This window comes from Oncorhynchus keta, chromosome 13, assembly GCF_023373465.1.
Source record: "Oncorhynchus keta strain PuntledgeMale-10-30-2019 chromosome 13, Oket_V2, whole genome shotgun sequence".
Taxonomy (NCBI): Eukaryota; Metazoa; Chordata; class Actinopteri; order Salmoniformes; family Salmonidae; genus Oncorhynchus; species Oncorhynchus keta.
Window position 1 is genome coordinate 23,999,925 of NC_068433.1, and position 17,853 is coordinate 24,017,777.

Sequence of the window (17,853 nt, forward strand, 5' to 3'; positions counted from 1 at the left end):
ACATCTTCCTTTGTGTTTCACCCTACAGAACAAAGGCCGTTTCTTCTTCAACAGCAAGGTGACATACGCATGCAACGCCGGCTACCGGCTGACGGGCCGTCCGGTGCGACTATGCCAGGCCAACCGTCAGTGGTCTAACGGCGACTCGCCCGTCTGCCACCTCCTGACCTGCGACCCCCCGCCCAGCATCCTGCATGGCCAATATCGAGGCTCTGTTTTTGAGGTGGGCCGCAAGGTCGAATACGTCTGCGACGAGGGCTACGAGATCGCTGGCGAAGCCGTGTGGACGTGTCTGAAGTACGGCAAGTGGGACAAATCGAGGCGTCCGCACTGCTCCCCGGTCCAGTGTCCAGAGCCACCCCTAGAGGAGAACCACCTGGTTCTACGTAGTCTAGACTCTGACTCCGGAACTGTGGAACTGTCCTGCGAGGACGGGTATGTTCTACACGGTGCCCGGACCCTCCACTGCACCCCCGCTCAGGAGTGGAATGACACCTTCCCCGTCTGCAAGCAGGTGTTCTGCGGCCCGCCGCCCGAGGTGGCCTTTGGCGACCCATCGTCAGCACCGCTATCGGCCCCGTCTTATTTCAGCTCGGTGGTGAGATACTCCTGCATGGACGGGTTTACTCTGAGGAAGGAGGGGTCTGTGACCTGCCAGGCGGATGGACACTGGAGCAGCCCTGTCCCAGAGTGTATACCAGTGGAGTGTCCCCAACCTGTAGAGATAGCTAACGGTATAGTGGACGTTCAGGGACTGATGTATCTCAGCACTGCCCTCTACAGCTGTAAACCTGGTTATACTTTAGTAGGCAACGCTACAGTACTCTGTGGTGAAAGTGGGTTATGGATTGGAGGCGTGCCTTCTTGTCGACCAATCGAGTGCTCCGTCCCCAAAGAGATACCCAACGGGAAGGTGGCGTATACCAAACTGCAGTTCAGCCACGCTGTCACCTACTCCTGTCGCCGTGGTTACCGTCTCCAAGGCCCCGAGACATTGAAGTGTCTGGCAAACGGGCAGTGGGATCAAGAAACACCTGTGTGTGTCCAGATCTACTGCGCCCCGCCCAACCCCATAGACAACGGCTTCGTGGAGGGACTCGACCACAAATTCGGCGTCACCATCTTCTACAGTTGTTTCCCCGGCTTCCAATTGGTTGGCCAGAACCACCTCACCTGCGAGGAGTTTGGTTGGTCTAGTTCTGTCCCAGTCTGTGTTCCCTCTGACTGCGGCCTGCCTCCTCATATCGACTTCGGCGACTATTTGAGACTCTTGGATCCGAACGCAGAGCTAGCCGGCAGGGACGCAGCTATAACCTCCAAGCTTATAGGTGGCGCTACAGTGGCATTTTCACTCATGGATATGCGCTTCCTGCATGGGACTGTGATAGTGTACCGCTGCCACAAGGGCTACGAACTTACAGCCCCTACGGCCTTGGTGTGCCTGGAGGATGGTGGATGGAATGGGACGGCTCCGATGTGTGTCCCTGCAGAGTGTGAGGAGCCGTCAAGCCCGGACCACGGTTCTGTGAACATCACAGACACAACCCTGGGCAGCCTGGTGAAGTACAGCTGTGAGCAGGGATACGAGTTAGAGGGAGAGTCAGTCAGACAGTGTGTGACGGGCCGACAGTGGAGCGATGTACCACCTGTCTGCCGACCTATAAGCTGCGATGACCCGGGCAACATTGATAACGGCTCGAACCACGTGGATTCCTTCCTGTATCTGGGGGTGTTGCACTACGAGTGTAATTCCGGGTTCAACCTGAAGGGCGGCGACACCAGGACCTGTCAGGCAGACGCTAGGTGGGATGGTGAGAAGCCGTGGTGTGAGCCTATCTTATGTGGCTCTCCAGTCGTCCCTAGTGATGTCACTGTGAAGGGGAAGGAATATACGTTTAGCAAACAGGTTGAGCTGAGCTGTAGGGCTGGATTGCTCCTACAAGGCCCCTCTGTTAGTGTGTGTCAGGCCGATGGCACATGGAGTCAAGGGTCACCTGAATGCCGCCCAGCAAACTGTGGCAGACCAACATCCATCCAAAATGGTCAAGTCTTGGGCTCTGACTTTGGCTACGGTCATGAGGTGTGGTACAAGTGCGAGGAGGGGTACAGCCTCAGTGGCGGCAACCCCACACGGTTGTGTCGCGGGGATGGACTCTGGGGGGAAGGCCCTGCCCCTCGCTGTGACATCATTGCCTGTGACCCGCCGCAGGACATCAGTCACGGGTTCCTCAATGGCTCCAGCTTCAACTACGATGATGTCGTAGAGTACGTGTGTTTCGACGGGTACGAGGTTGTCGGAGACCCCATCCTCCGCTGTTCTGCCCAGGGCCACTGGGTTGGGACGGTACCAGAGTGCCTCCCCTGCCTCTGCACCCCTCCAATGTTAAAATACGGGGTGGTGCTGGGGCGCGACCACGCCTGCGGTGAACGGATCTCCTTCCACTGTGATGAGGGCTACAAGATCCTGGGGCCATCAACGGCAACGTGTGAGAAGGGTGGGTTGTGGAGCCCAGGTGTTCCTGTATGTGGCCGGGGGAGGTGCGTGGCCGCTCCGCCTACAATACCGCACGCTGTCCAGCAGGGCGGCGGCGCCACTGCAGCTGACACTGTCACCTACAGGTGCAGACCAGGTTACCAGATGAAGGGGTCCTATCCCCATGTTACCTGTGGTAGGGAAGGCAGGTGGGGGGAGGTGAGGATCAGCTGTGAGCCCGTCTCTTGTGGAGCTCCAACTCCTGTGCCCCATGCTCAGGTGGTGGGAGAGACATTCACTTTTGGGAGCCAGATACAATACAGGTGAATGTGAACTTCTGTCTCTTATTTGTCCAATCTTTGTGTTAGAGAGGTACCACTATTGAAGTAGATAGTATGGTATTTAATATCCCTCGTACCCCCCTCTCTCTAGGTGTGATGAGGGGTATGAGCTGTCCAGCCAGTCTGACTCTCTGAGCTGTCAGTCTGAGGGCACCTGGTCTAAACAAAGCATCAGGTGCCGCCCCGCTCCGTGCCCGCTCCCTGCCAACCTCCCCACCCACGTCATGGTCACGGGGGAGGACCTCACCCCGGTTGGGGGGGTAGTCACCCTCTCCTGCCCAACGGGGTTCATCCTGCAGGGACCAGACCTGGCAGAGTGCCAAGTGAGACTGCTACTGTGTCAACAACAAAAATTGTGGTGACATTTTTTTTTTCATCAATTGCATTGATGTTTTGGTCCAAAAGTCCATCATCAGAACACTGAAAAATAACAGACAGAACCTAGTCAGAACTTTACCTCTGGTCGATTTTATCACCTTTTATTTTGACTACTGGGTTATTCACATCATTCGTTTCATGTGATTTAGCTAAATGTTTACTGAATATGAATTCATTTCATGACTCTTTCTTTATGTTGTACTGTAGCTAGGTGGTAGCTGGTCTCCAGGCCTGTCCTCTGTCTCCTGTGGTCTGGTAGTTTGTGAGAAACCTCCTCTTCTTCCACATGGCATCACTGAGGGGGACAGTTACAGCTACGGAGATATTGTCTTGTACACCTGCCTGCCTGGTTTTGAGATGAAGGTAATGTCTGACACAATATTATACCATCACGATATTATATTATTGCAGTGTTATTACAATATTATAGAGTATTATTACAAAACAGAGAATATTTTGCTTCAATTTGGGATAAAATGATTGTATGATTATAATACGAGCCATGATTCGACAGGAAATAGGCCTATTGGAGTTTTTAAATCCTCTGGCGTTGAGGGCGGAATTACATTGAATCAAAGTTATAATAATATGAATTATGATTATATTTTGATAGAGAATAGAGTGCAATGCATCATGGTAGATTTGAGATTGCTATAGTGAAAAATCGAATAAATGTCACTATCACTCTTACTTTGGGTGAAACCTGAGAGACTGCCAAACACATTATGTGCATTACCTAGGCACATTTTGTGACGTGGTGAGGTTGGACCCAGGTGCAGAGAAGAGACCAGACGAGGAATCAGTGACTAAGGATAAACATAATACTTTACTGAGAAACGATAACGGAAGAATCGCAGTAACACTGGGAAAACAACAAACACTATGTCTTGTGAAAACTCACTCAGGCGACAAGCGCACATGGCACACAATTCAAAGCTTCAGCAAAGGACAACAGCAAACACACCTCTTTTAACGGCGAAATCGCAATGAGTAAATAGGACACGCCTGAGTGTCGTTAATGTCTCTGGGACGTCTCTGCCGTCCTCTGGTGACAGGTGGCACCATGAAACATGACCTATTACTGGAAATCACATGACATCATTTCCCCAGAACTATCAATGAAAGTGGTATGCTGAGTCATAATGGAAGCAGAGAGAGCTTTGTGAGTCTGTGTTAGCAGACAGATTCACAATTCCCGGTGTGTCTATTTTTGTATAGATACACAGTGTCTGTAATACAGCTTACTCACTCTATTACAGGGAGACTCTGTACAGACCTGTCAAGGAGACAGAACATGGAGTGGGGCTCAGCCTACGTGCGTCAGTAAGTGTGTGTGTGTGTGTGCACGCACGTGTATGTGAGTTTTGATATAGAATGGAATTGTTCCTTCGTGTCAATTTCCATACAGTAAGAACGTGCGTGATTGAATACGTTTAAATGCACCAATTTAGCAGAAATGGTTACTGTTTTCCACATCCAAATGTTCTGTGTCCTCAGCTGTATCATGTGGCCCACCTCCCTCTGTGGAGAATGCAGAGGTACAGACATCGGACGAAGCGTACCAGGGCAACGTCAGCTACGTGTGCAACCCTGGCTTACATCTGGTTGGCCCACAGAACCTCACCTGTCTGGCCAATGGAACATGGAGCCTGCCTGCACCAACATGTAAAGGTGTGGATGGCGCGTTATTCCAGGTTTATCATATTGTCCTCTAAGGCATTTAAGACGGGCAACTTGTAATCTACTCGAGCATTTCAAATAGACAATGGAAAATAATCATAATCAATTTGCTCTCCATATCTCTCCCTTTGTCTCTTTCCCTTCCTCTACCTCTCTTTCTCCCTCTCCTATCAGTTGGCCAGGGTTGTGACATCCCCAAGGAGCTGTTGAATGGCAGGGTGCAGGAAGAGAATCTGACCACCGGGCGTGCTGTTGCGTTTCAGTGTGATAAAGGCTACGCCCTAAAGGGGGATACTCTGGTGGTGTGTATGGGAGACGGGACATGGAGCTCCACCTTCCCCTTCTGTCAACGTAAGACTTTGAGACAAACCAACATCACTACAACATCACAACTAAGTTTTTCTGGGATAGGTCACATGGTCAGGGATACCTCCTGGCCCTATTCATAGACAAAATAAAGGAGCCAATCCATGCTGCTGGTTTTATTTTATTAATTTATCTCAGGGTCTGTTCTTTGTATTTGTTTACAATCTGGAACAGAGTAAATAGGCATTTTAACATGGTAGATTTAGCCGGTGGTAACTTGTGGAATAGACACTGGCTGGAATGCGGTTTTAACCAATCAGCATTCAGGATTAGACATACCCTGTTGTATAATTGTTTCCCAATTTACACGCTGACTGTTTGAAACCAACCAGAGGTACCGGTTGTGTTTCTACACCTCACATTCAGTTTACACAGACCACAGAGGTAGGGGAGGGTCAGCACAGTCGATTGGGATACTGTGCAACATCATCACTCTTTCACATGCTGTTTCAAAACTGACTTCGTCAGTAGCTAACGACCTGAAAATAATATCATTAAGAGCACTGAGCACACAGCTTGCATAGTCTCACAAACATTTACACACCTTGTTATGACATTTCGACGTAGCACCTGGGTTTATGCCGAACCTGTCTGTAATCCGCCATTATACTCTATGCATAAGCATGAGTTGTCTCCAACTGGTATTCTTCTCACAAACATTTTACCCACATAGACACTTGTCAAACATGTCTATAGTGTATTCCAATACTACTATACTCTGGGTCTCCCCATGCAGCCAAGCCGTGTCCCCCTCCCCCGGGATGGAAGGTGAGCGGCGGGGGTGTGAACACCTCTAAACAACTGTTCTATGTGGGCCAGTCGTTACCGCCCGCCTGTCCCATGGGTCACCAGGCCAAGGGCACCGCCACCCTCACCTGTAGGACAGACCAGACATGGACCCCAGTCAGCACTGTCTGTGAGAGTGAGTAGATACACTTTAAACTACTGTTCTTTAATCCGGGTTCTGGTCCTGGATATCCACTTGGGGAGCATGGTTTTGTTCCAGCCCAGTGCTAACATACCTGATTAGGTCGTTATTGTAAAAGAAAATGTGTTCTCAATTACCTTAATTGACATGGTTAGATAAAGATAATGGTAAACAATTTAAACTACGAAGACAAAGGTTTAGTCGAATCAGGTATGTTAGTGCAGGGCTTGAATGAAAGCCTTAACACCAAAACCTACCACATCATGACAACATAGTGCACTACTCCGAGAGTTTCTGGTCAGCAATGTAAGATATGACTGGTAGGTCGACTACACCAACCCCTCACATATTAGTCTTTTATTATCACGTCCCAACCGGGATATTGACATTGGAACGAGACGAGGATTTCAAGATAAGGTACCACTCTAGGTCAACATAGAGGAATTGAATCTTAATGTCTCTTTCATTCTCTCACCATCCCTTCCCCTGGTACACTTTAAGGTTATTGGTCTATCAAAAAGAAGAACAGCCATAAAAACAGTACAGCCATCAAGTGTGTTCTCTAGTCTGTGTCCCAAATGGCACCCTGTTCCCTATATAGCGTACTACTTTTGACACGAGCCCTATGGGCCCTTGTTTTAACAGTAGTGCACTATGAAGTGAATTTCAGACGCAGCCTAGGTGGAACATTCATGTTCCAGAAGGTAGCTCTGACAGATTAGATATGAGTTACTGAGATGAAGACTGTTGAGTATGAGTCATCATATTGATTTTGTTGCATTTTGCATCATCATGATGATGTGGCCGGTAATACTTTAAAAGTTCAATATCTTGAAAATGTGACTGCTGACATGCAACACTTTTTGGGACTGTATCAATAGTGGACTAATGCAGAAGAAAATACAAAAATATTGTTTTTCAGTGGTTTCCCGGGTGGGAGTCCACTCCAATATACTGTTTCCCCTTTATTTAACCAGGTACAGTTGAAGTCGGAAGTTTACGTACACCATATCCAAATACATTTAAACTCAGTTTTTCACTATTCCTGACATTTAATCCTAGTAAAAATTGTCTTAGGTCAGTTAGGAAGAATGATTTATTACAGCTTTTATTTCTTTCATCACATTCCCAGTGGGTCAGAAGTTTACATACATTCAATTAAAATTTTGTAGCATTGCTTTTAAATTGTTTAACTTAGGTCAAACGTTTTGGGTAGCCTTCCACAAGCTTCCCACAATAAGTTGGTTGGATTTTGGCCCATTCCTTATGACAGAGCTGGTGTAACTCAGTCAGGTTTGTAGTCCTCCTTACTCACCACACCCTTTTTCAGTTCTGCCCACACATTTTCTATAGGATTGAGGTCAGGGCTTTGTGATGGCCACTCCAATACCTTGACTTTGTTGTCCTTAAGCCATTTTGCCACAACTTTGGAAGTGTGCTTGGGGTCATTGTCCATTTGGAAGACCCATTTTGCGACCAAGCTTTAAGTTCCTGACTGATGTCTTGAGATGTTGCTTCAATATATCCACATAATTTTCCTTCCACATGATGCCATGTATTTTGTGAAGTACACCAGTCCCTCCTGCAGCAAAGCACCCCCACAACATGATGTTGCCACACCCGTGCTTCACGGTTGGTGTTTTTCAGCTTGCAATCCTCCCCCTTTTTCCTCCAAACATAACGATGGTCATTATGGCCAAACAATTCTATATTTGTTTCATTAGACGAGAACATTTCTCCAAAAAGTACGATCTTTGTCTCCATGTGCAGTTGCAAGCCGTAGTCTGGCTTTTTTATGTCGGTTTTAGAGCCGTGGCTTCTTCCTTGCTGAGCGGCCTTTCAGGCTATGTCGATATAGGACTCGTTTTACTGTGGATATAGATACTTTTGTACCTGTTTCCTCCAGCACCTTCACAAGGTCCTTTGCTGTTGTTCTGGGAATGATTTGCACTTTTCGTACCAAAGTACATTCATCTCTAGGAGACAGAACGCGTCTCCTTGCTGAGCGGTATGATGGCTGCGTGGTCCCATGGTGTTCATACTTGTTTGTACAGATGAACATGGGACCTTCAGGCGTTTGGAAATTGCTCCCAAGGATGAACCAGAATTTTTTTCTGAGGTCTTGGCTGATTTATTTTGATTTTCTCATGATGTCAAGCAAAGAGGCACTGAGTTTGAAGGTAGGCCTTGAAATACATCCACAGATACACCCCCAATTGACTCAAATGATGTCAATTAGCCTTTCAGAAGCTTCTAAAGCCATGACATAATTTTCTGGAATTTTCCAAGCTGTTTAAAGTCACAGTCAACTTAGTGTATGTAAACTTCTGACCCACTGGAATTGTGATACAGTGAATTATAAGTGAAATAATCTGTCTGTAAACAATTGTTGGAAAAATGACTTGTCATGCACAAACTAGATGTCCTAACCGACTTGCCAAAACTATTGTTTGTTAACAAGAAATTTGTGGAGTGGTTGAAAAACGAGTTTTAATGACTCCTACCTGAGTGTATGTAGACTTCCGACTTCAACTGTAAGTCATTGAGAACACGTTCTCTTTTACAATAATGACCTGAAAAGAGATCCAGTTCTTTCTTCGACTCCTATTATCACTCCACGTTCCCAACAGACAATAAGACAGTCCGATGTCAAGAGAAACACATTGTATTCTCACACGAGTGGTTATGAAACGTACCTATACATGCCTTGACCCATAAACATAACAGGTTAAAACCACACAGGCATGTTTTTAGCAGTTTTAGCTGCTTACGTAATGAATCCCATGTCATTCTGAACCCACAACACAGTGGTTAGAAAAGTGTAAACGAGAAAAGATGATGCAAACATGATTCACAGGGGGAAATCGCTGACACTGTTGCTGTGTTCACTTCCAAGCTTGTGTTTCTCCAATGAAGGGTGGGGATCGGTATGTACTTGTACAAAGAGGCATCTGTGCAGTGGCTTAGGTGATATACTGGTCTCTCTCTGGGATAATTTGGGTCATGATCCTGAATCAAGTCCACTCTTTTTTCGAAAACTCTTTTTTTACTATCCAGAAGTGAATCGATTCATAACATAGCAGTTTTAGAAATCCCTCAAAAAACTATTCATCGACATAAAAGATCCACCACACATTCATTGTCCTATGCTGTCCGCATGACCTTCCTGCTGGGCATTGAGCATGGAGCCATACTATTTTCTGTTGTACTTTTCCCATCACCTCCTCTCCTTTGTCTCTGTGGGGGCAGCGTGTTAGGCTGGATGAAGGGGTTAGACATTAAGTAGATCAGCTGCTTTCATAGCATGTTTGTAACTCCTTAAGGGCTTCTAGCTGCTATGGTTTCCATTGTGTTTTAATTCTCTCTAACTTTTCACGCTTGTTGGTGGGTGATACTGTTGGTTTACAGTACAATGCTGTTTGGTATGGTGTGGCGTGTGGATGTCGATGTATTTGCATGTCTGCCTGGCTCTTGCTTTTTGAGGACTCCCCTGTCGGCTCCAACACTAACCGATTCTCATTGGTTTGCTTTCAGGATTTTCTTACAAGGAACGCAGACTGGAGAGTCACAAACACATAATTTGACACTTCTTTGCATGGCATTCATACTTTCCCTTCAACGTGAACTTTATAGCCAGGTGGTTCTATCGAAGGGAAAATATGAAGCAATGTTGGTCCATTATTTCAAGCACAGTAGTTTAGTTAGTTTAAAGGCATGTGATAACATAACATGTGGCCCAAATGAGTTGTAAGTAACCAGAGGGGCTGTCCGTCCGTTTCGGCACAGGGGTCTCCTGCGGCCCCCCTCGCCACGTGGCCCACGGGGTGGTGCGGGGGGCGGTGTTCCAGTTCGGGGATGTGGCGATGTACTCGTGTTTCGGAGGGTATGCCATGGAGGGCCACAGCAGAAGTATGTGTCTGGAGAACGGGACCTGGACCCCCCCTCCCGCCTGCAGAGGTAGAGAGAATGCACCCTTACCGCTGCGTCCTAAAAGGAGGGCATCCTCTACTCCTGACAGCTTGCGTGCCCTCCCCTCCACTTCTCCAGTCACTTGTACTGAGCACATTAACCACTCCACTCACTTGACTTTGACATACTAGATAGCAGGGTTGTCCAGTGATGCCTGTGTCTAAGGCACCATCATCTATGAATTGAACCGTTTCTATAAAGGAATGCTGTCTTTATGAATGCTATCTTTATCCCAGTGCATGAAGTCGGCATGGTCAAGGCCCCATCACAGCATGGCTACCAGTAAAATGTTGTCGTTTCTATTAAACAAGATGAGCTATTTAAACTGAATGCTTTCTCTACGGTCTATACCGGGGGTGGGCAACTCCAGTCCTCCAGGGCGTGATTGGTGTCACACTTTTTCTCCATCCCTAGCAAACACAGCTGATTTAATCAAATTGCATTCTAAACGGAAGATTAGGTGATTATTGGAGTCAGGTGTGTTAGCTGGAGCTGGGGCAAAACTGTGACACCAATCAGGCCTTCGAGGACTGGAGTTGCCCACCCCTGATCTACACACTTGTGAGATGGGGACTGTTTGGAGGATGTGTCAGTATTTTGGCTTTAATAAGGCGTGTGTGTCCTTTCCTCTCCAGCGGTGTGTTGGCTACAGTGCCTGAATGGAGGGGTGTGTCAGAGACCCAACACCTGTTCATGTCCTGAGGGGTGGATGGGCAGACTGTGTGAGGAACGTAAGTATTATAAATCAATCTATCAATCAATCACATTTATTTTGGATGGGCAGACTGGAAACAAAAACAGACAGTCTCCCTGTAATAGAGTGAGTTGCTGTATTACAGACACTGTGTATCTACACAAAAATAGACACACTGGGTATTGTGAATCTTTCAGACTTTCTGTTGGAGGAATTTAAATCCTATATGTTCATTAACCAATTCAATTGTAACAAAGCAAAACACTTTGTCCATTTATAAGAATTTGTAAGGTTCTTATTTGTGTAAAATTGACAAGATCAGTCTCAAAATCAATCAGTAGCGTTTATTTCCGAGAGCTCTGGTCATAATGCCATGTACATTGGTTTATATACCTCACATTTCGTCAGCGTTTAAATGTCCCTCCTTCTCTCAGACAAAGGCTTCAAAAGTCCATTCCAACCCACTAACACACATACATTACACACTATATATGGATTATCTCCCGAAGTCTCACCACAGTTTATTACCACTTAGCTGATAGTTCCAGTCCCTCCCAGATACGGAAAACCTGGAGGGGCTCTCGCTGTCTCATTTTATCTTCACAGAGTTATAGCTGGGTTGGTTCAAACATAGGTTAAGGAGCCTCTTTGTTTTCATTAGGCACACACATGCATTCCTCTCTCCCCCCCCCCCCTCCAACCTAGTTGGAGCTGTGTTTATTATTTTTAATTACTCCTTGTTCATGCTACATAACCTCTTTCTTATGAACTAACACTATTAATCAGATATAGTGAAACAGGGTAGAATTCAATTAGTCATAGTTCTAATTAAATGTGTACATTATTTAGTCATTATTCATCAAATTCATAACACTTACTCAGCTCTCTGCTTCCATTATGACTCAGCATGCACTTCCATCAATCGTTTTGAGGAAATAATGTCATGTGATTTCCAATAATTGAAAATGTGCCTATGAAATGCACATAATGTCTCTCAAAGTAAGAGTGATAGTCACTTATTAGATTTCTCACTATAGCAATCTCAAATCTATCATGACGCACTGCACTCTATTCCCAAATCAATATTATTATAACTTTAATTCAATGTAATTCCACCCTCCTGCAAATTTGTTTTTCTGTTCAGCTTTTTGGTCTCTAGATGTAAAAATATTCTCAACTCCTGAGCATTTAAAAAAACTTCCATAGAACTCCCATGGAATAATACCACTTGCATTTGATTGTTTTATAATCATTGTTTTATAATCATAATTTTTCCCAAAATTGTGGGAAATTATTATATATTTTTTCTCTGTTCTGTAATATTGTAATAATACTGTAATAATATAATATTGTAATAATATAGTATTGTAATAATACTGTAATAATATAATATTATAATAATACAGTATTGTAATAATAATGTAATAATATAATATTGTAATATACTGTAATAATATAATATTGTAATATACTGTAATCATATAATATTGTAATAATAATATAATATAATATTGTAATAATACTGTAATACAATATTGTAATAATACTGTAATACAATATTGTAATAATACATGAATAACATAATATTGTAATAATAGAGGGAGAGAGAAAGAACTAGAGTGAGCAAGTGTGCGAGAGAGAGGTAGCAAATTAAGAAAAAGAGATGACAATTTAAACAGAGAGAGAGAGAGAGAGAGAGAGAGAGAGAGAGAGAGAGAGAGGGGTATTTTGATCTTACTCCCTACAACCAAAGAGTCTGCGTTAGAGAATGTGGATCCAAACTGCAGCCATGAGAAGGCCTACACTGTTTCACTGACTCTGGGAAATTCACTCTCTTTGACTAGATTAACTTTGCATAGTTAAAGAGATTCCCAATCCCCATCTGTGTGAAATCTTTTCACGTCCTTTTTGTGCATTGTTTTCCCCGAGTGAGAGGGGTTGAGTCCGAAATGGCACCCTATTCACAGTATATAGAGCACTCCTTGATTGGGTTCTGATGAAAAGTGCCAAGTGTGTGCAAAGCTGTCATCAAGGTAAAAGGTGGAAGAACTTTGAAGAATCTCAAATATAAAATATATTTACATTTCTTTAACACTTTTTTGGTTACTACATGATTCCATATGTGTTATTTCCTAGTTTTGATGTCTTCACTATTATTCTACGATGTAGAAAATATTCAAAATAAAGAAAAACCCTTAAATGAGCAAGTGTGCCCAAACTTTTGACTGGTACTCTATATCCTAGATAGGTGCCCCACTAGCGGCAGGTAGCCTAGTGGTTAGAGCGTTGGACTAGTAACCGAAAGGTTGCAAGATCAAATCCCCGAGCTGACAAGGTACAAATCTGTCGTTCTGCCCCTGAGGGCAGTTAACCCACTGTTCCTAGGCCGTCATTGAAAATACTGACTTGCCTAGTTAAATAAAGGTAAAAAATATATTTTTAAAAACTAGCGCCATCTTTGGGTTGGCATTATGCACATTATCTTTTAACATCTTCGTTTTCATATATAATTAGCTCGAGCACTTCATACCATTCTGATACGACAGTGAAAATACCTATTTACATGATCAACACCTTTTTTAACTTGTAATTTAAGGGACATATTTAAGGGGCATATTCCCCGTACCACAGGGGCATTCTTATGTTAGCCCTTATCCTACTGTGTCGCATTGGTGGAATATTGGGCACCTCTGGGACGTTGGGCACCTCCGGGATGTTGGGTACATCTGGTATCCTCGGGTCCTTTCCTGGCACCTCTGGGACGTTGGGCACCTCCGGGATGTTAGGTACATCTGGTATCCTCGGGTCCTTACCTGGCACCTCTGGGACGTTGGGCACATCCGGGATGTTGGGTACATCTGGTATCCTCGGGTCCTCTGAGACGTTGGGCACCTCTGGGATGTTGGGTACATCTGGTGTCCTCAGGTCCTCTGGGTTGTTGGGCACCTCTGGGATGTTGGGTACATCTGGTATCCTCGGGTCCTTTCCTGGCACCTCTGGGACGTTGGGCACCTCCGGGATGTTGGGTAAATCTGGTATCCTCGGGTCCTCTGAGACGTTGGGCACATCCGGGATGTTGGGTACATCTGGTGTCCTCGGGTCCTCTGGGACGTTGGGCACCTCCGGGATGTTGGGTACATCTGGTATCCTCGGGTCCTCTGGGATGTTGGGCACCTCCGGGATGTTGGGTACATCTGGTATCCTCGGGTCCTTTCCTGGCACCTCTGGGACGTTGGGCACCTCCGGGATGTTGGGTACATCTGGTATCCTCGGGTCCTCTGGGACGTTGGGCACCTCCGGGATGTTGGGTACATCTGGTATCCTCGGGTCCTCTGGGACGTTGGGCACCTCCGGGATGTTGGGTACATCTGGTATCCTCGGGTCCTCTGGGATGTTGGGCACCTCCGGGATGTTGGGTACATCTGGTATCCTCGGGTCCTCTGGGACGTTGGGCACCTCCGGGATGTTGGGTACATCTGGTAACCTCGGGTCCTCTCCTGGCACCTCTGGGAGCCTCATGGCCTCTCCTTCCTCTTCCACAGCCTCCTGAAATTGTGGAGGCACGGTCGGCAGCGATAACTGCCCTGGTGGGGTCTTCCCCGTCTCCTCATTATGTGCCCTGCCCACACCATCCAGAGGATATTTCCAGTCTACCCATGTGGCCCTCCTGTGCCCTATGGTCTCCTGAACTGGACGTATGTCCTTCCGGTTCCTTCTGTACTTTCAGCCCTTTACTTTCATATGACCTTGCGCTGATGTGCCCTATGCATGTGCCAAGACTCCATGTGGCATCCCTTGCATGAGGTGACAAGGGCACTCTGACAGCTTGGCATTGTTTTATTATAGGCAGATTTTTTGCATGCTGGTCATAGAAATGTTTTGAGTTGTCCTTACGTGCACGTTTGTGTGCCTGAACATCCCTAATGCCCTTTGGTGCGAGGAGCTTGGGAGTGGGTCTAGACATGAAGCGCTGTACAGGACTGCTGTCGAAGCCCTCTGTGGGAGTATATTTCCACGCCAAAATGGCTTGCCACACATCTGTGCCTTCCTGCATTGCCTTTGTGATGAGAGTCTTTGCTATTTTCACTGCTGACTCCGCTTTACCATTACTCTGACTGTGGTAGGGTGGGGAGGTCACATGATGGAACTCCCAGGCTTTTGCAAACAAAGCAAAGTCTTGACTCGTAAACTGGGGCCCATTATCAGTAACTACATCACTGTCAGGTATGCCATATCTGCTAAACTGCTGCTTAAAATAGTCGATGATGCAAGCGGCTGTTGTGTCAATCACTTTATGAATAGTAGTCCAGTACAATCACAAAAGGAACGTTCTTGACTGTGAACAGATCCATTCCCACTTTAGACCAAGGAAGTGTTGGTACGTCATGTGGATGCAGCGTTTCCTTTAGCTGCTCAGGTAGATTAGCATTACATATGCTGCACACAGCCACAAAATGTTTCATTTCTTGGGTCATGTTGGGCCAGAATACTGAGTGTCTGGCTTTCCTGGCACTGGCTTTGACCGCTGAATGTGTCCCGCACGGATACAAGAGAGAATCATCGGGGGTAGAGTTTCTGGTAATACCACCCTGTCGCCTTTGTAGACGACCTCTTCCTGCATTGTGAGTTTGTCTCTGTATGTCCAGTAGTTCCTCAACAGGATGGGCGTACTCTTTCTTGTGTCCGGCAAGCCTCTTCGGCTAAAAGACTGAAGCATTCGAGAAGTCTTCTCCTCTGCTGAATAAGCTTTGATAGCATCCCGTGTCCACGGGAGATGTTTTGATCAGTAGCATGGTTCACATCTTCAACCTCAGCCTGTAGAGCATATACAGTCTCATTGGTCCAAGCAGACTAAGCTAAGGATCCTGGGACTAAACAACTCCCGCTGCAACTGGATCCTGGACATCCTGACGGACCGCCCCCCAGGTGGTAAGGGTAGGCAACAACACATCTGCCATGCTGATCCTCAGCACGGGGGCCCCTCAGGGGTGCGTGCTCAGTCCCCTCCTGTACTCCCTGTTCACTCATGACTGCATAGCCAGGCACGACTCCAACACCATCATTAAGTTTACTGATGACAGGGTGATCAGGCCTAACACCGACAACAATGAGACAGTCTGACCGTGTGGTGCAAGGACAATAACCTCTCCCTCAACGTGACCAAAACAAAGGAGATGATTGTGGACTACAGGAAAAGGAGGACCGAGGACCGACCATTCTCATAGACGGGGCTGTAGTGGAACAGGTTGAGAGCTTCAAGTTCCTTGGCGTCCACATCACCAACAAATTAACATGGTCCAAACACACCAAAACAGTTGTGAAGAGGGCACGACAAAACCTATACCCCCTCAGGAGACTGAAAATATTTGGCATGGGTCCTCAGATCCTCAAAAGTTTTTACAGCTGCACCATCGAGAGCATCCTGACGGGCTGCATCACTGCCTGGTATGGCAACTGCTCAGCCTCCGACTGCAAGGCACTTCAGAGGGATGTGTATACGGCCCAGTATATCACCGGGGCCAAACTTCCTGTCATCCAGGATCTCTATACCAAGCGGTGTCAGAGGAAGGTCCTTAAAATAGTCAAAGACTCTAGCCAACCTAGTCATAGGCTGTTCTCTGCTACCGTATGGCAAGCGGTACTGGAGCGCCAAGTCTAGGGCCAAGAGACTTCTAAAAAACTTCTTCCCCCAAGCCATAAGAATCCTGAACAGCTAATCAAATGGCTATCCATACTATTTGCATTGTCCCCCCTTTTACGCTGCTGCTCTTTATTCTCTTTATTTATATTTACCCTCTTTTTTATTTACTGCTGCTCTTTAATTATTTGTTATTCATATCTCTTACTTTTTTTTACAGGTATTTTCTTAAAACTGCATTGTTGGTTAAAGGCTTGCAAGTAAGCATTTCACTGCAAGGTCTACTACACCTGTTGTATTCGGTGCATGTGACAAATAGAATTTGATTTGATATTGCGGCTGATTAGTTGTCGGTAGTGCTGCTCTAGACAAGAAATCTGCAATGTGAAGCTCTACTCCTTTCTTGTATACTACCTGCAGTTGATAACACTGAAGCTTTAGCATCATCCTTTGGAGTCGCTTCGGGGCAGATAGAAGAGGTTTTTAGAAGAAGACCTCAAGCGGTTTGTGATCAATGTGCACTGTGATAAAGTCCCTACCATGGAGGTATTGCTAAAACGGTCACAGGCAAACACTATGGCTAGGCACTCCTTTTCAATTTGGGCATATCCTTGCTCCGTGGGTGTCAATGTCCTTGAAGCAACTGCAATGGGCTGCCCCTTTTGCAGCAGCGCTGCCCCTAGGCCTTTGTCACTTGCATCACATTGTAGGGTCACTTCCTCAGAGGTCATAGTGCCTCAGTATTACCTCAATTTCTCGATTTGCTCCAATGCAGCATCATGTTGAGAATGTCATGCCCACATCACATCTTTATTGGCTTTTCACACGTTTCTGCTGAAAGGAGAAGCTTTTGCAAGGTTTTCACCACTTGGGACTTTAGCACATATGTTTCCCCATCATGATTTGCTTGTAGTTCACATTCCCCTGCCATGGTACAGCCTTAGCCTTGTCTTGCTTGGTTGGTTGTAGCTTTGTATCTCCATCCTGGTCGGATCATAATCACAGTTATCACATGTCAGTGGGGCAAGCTTTAAGTTTGTAAATCCTTTATCTTTGAACAGAATTGACATCTGTCATGTATAGCATGTCCGCTTCTTCATCATCATTATGATCACGGCATGTATCCTGTTCTAGTAGATTGACAGGCTTATTTGTCTGCACACTTTAGCAAAATCGTTTTTTCCCCCCCGCAGAATTAGCATATAACCGGGTATTTGGCTCTTGCGTGTGTTGATCCACAGTACATGAACACATCTTTAGAATTTTTCCGCCTTGCATCACAGTCCGAGGAATTATGTTTCCATTTTTATTTTTTTTATCAACCTGGTCTCTGTATTTGTGGGATAATTGACAGATTCTGCCTGTTCAGGGACAGTGTTCATATTT

General features: G+C 45.9%; 1 protein-coding gene across 5 annotated transcripts in view; it reads left to right on the plus strand.

Moving 5' to 3' along the window:
* The window catches only part of svep1 (sushi, von Willebrand factor type A, EGF and pentraxin domain containing 1), a 139,517-nt gene that overhangs the window by 114,399 nt on the left and 7,265 nt on the right, over positions 1–17,853 (plus strand). For 4 of the 5 annotated variants that reach the window (XM_052459803.1, XM_052459804.1, XM_052459806.1 and 1 more), the window contains 9 exons: positions 29–2,796; positions 2,906–3,137; positions 3,400–3,555; positions 4,452–4,515; positions 4,690–4,863; positions 5,047–5,223; positions 5,975–6,160; positions 9,953–10,123; positions 10,771–10,866. In XM_052459803.1, coding sequence (XP_052315763.1) covers positions 29–2,796; positions 2,906–3,137; positions 3,400–3,555; positions 4,452–4,515; positions 4,690–4,863; positions 5,047–5,223; positions 5,975–6,160; positions 9,953–10,123; positions 10,771–10,866 — 4,024 coding nt within the window. The remainder of the gene's footprint in view (positions 1–28; positions 2,797–2,905; positions 3,138–3,399; positions 3,556–4,451; positions 4,516–4,689; positions 4,864–5,046; positions 5,224–5,974; positions 6,161–9,952; positions 10,124–10,770; positions 10,867–17,853) is intronic. The other variant, XM_052459805.1, reaches the window with a different exon arrangement.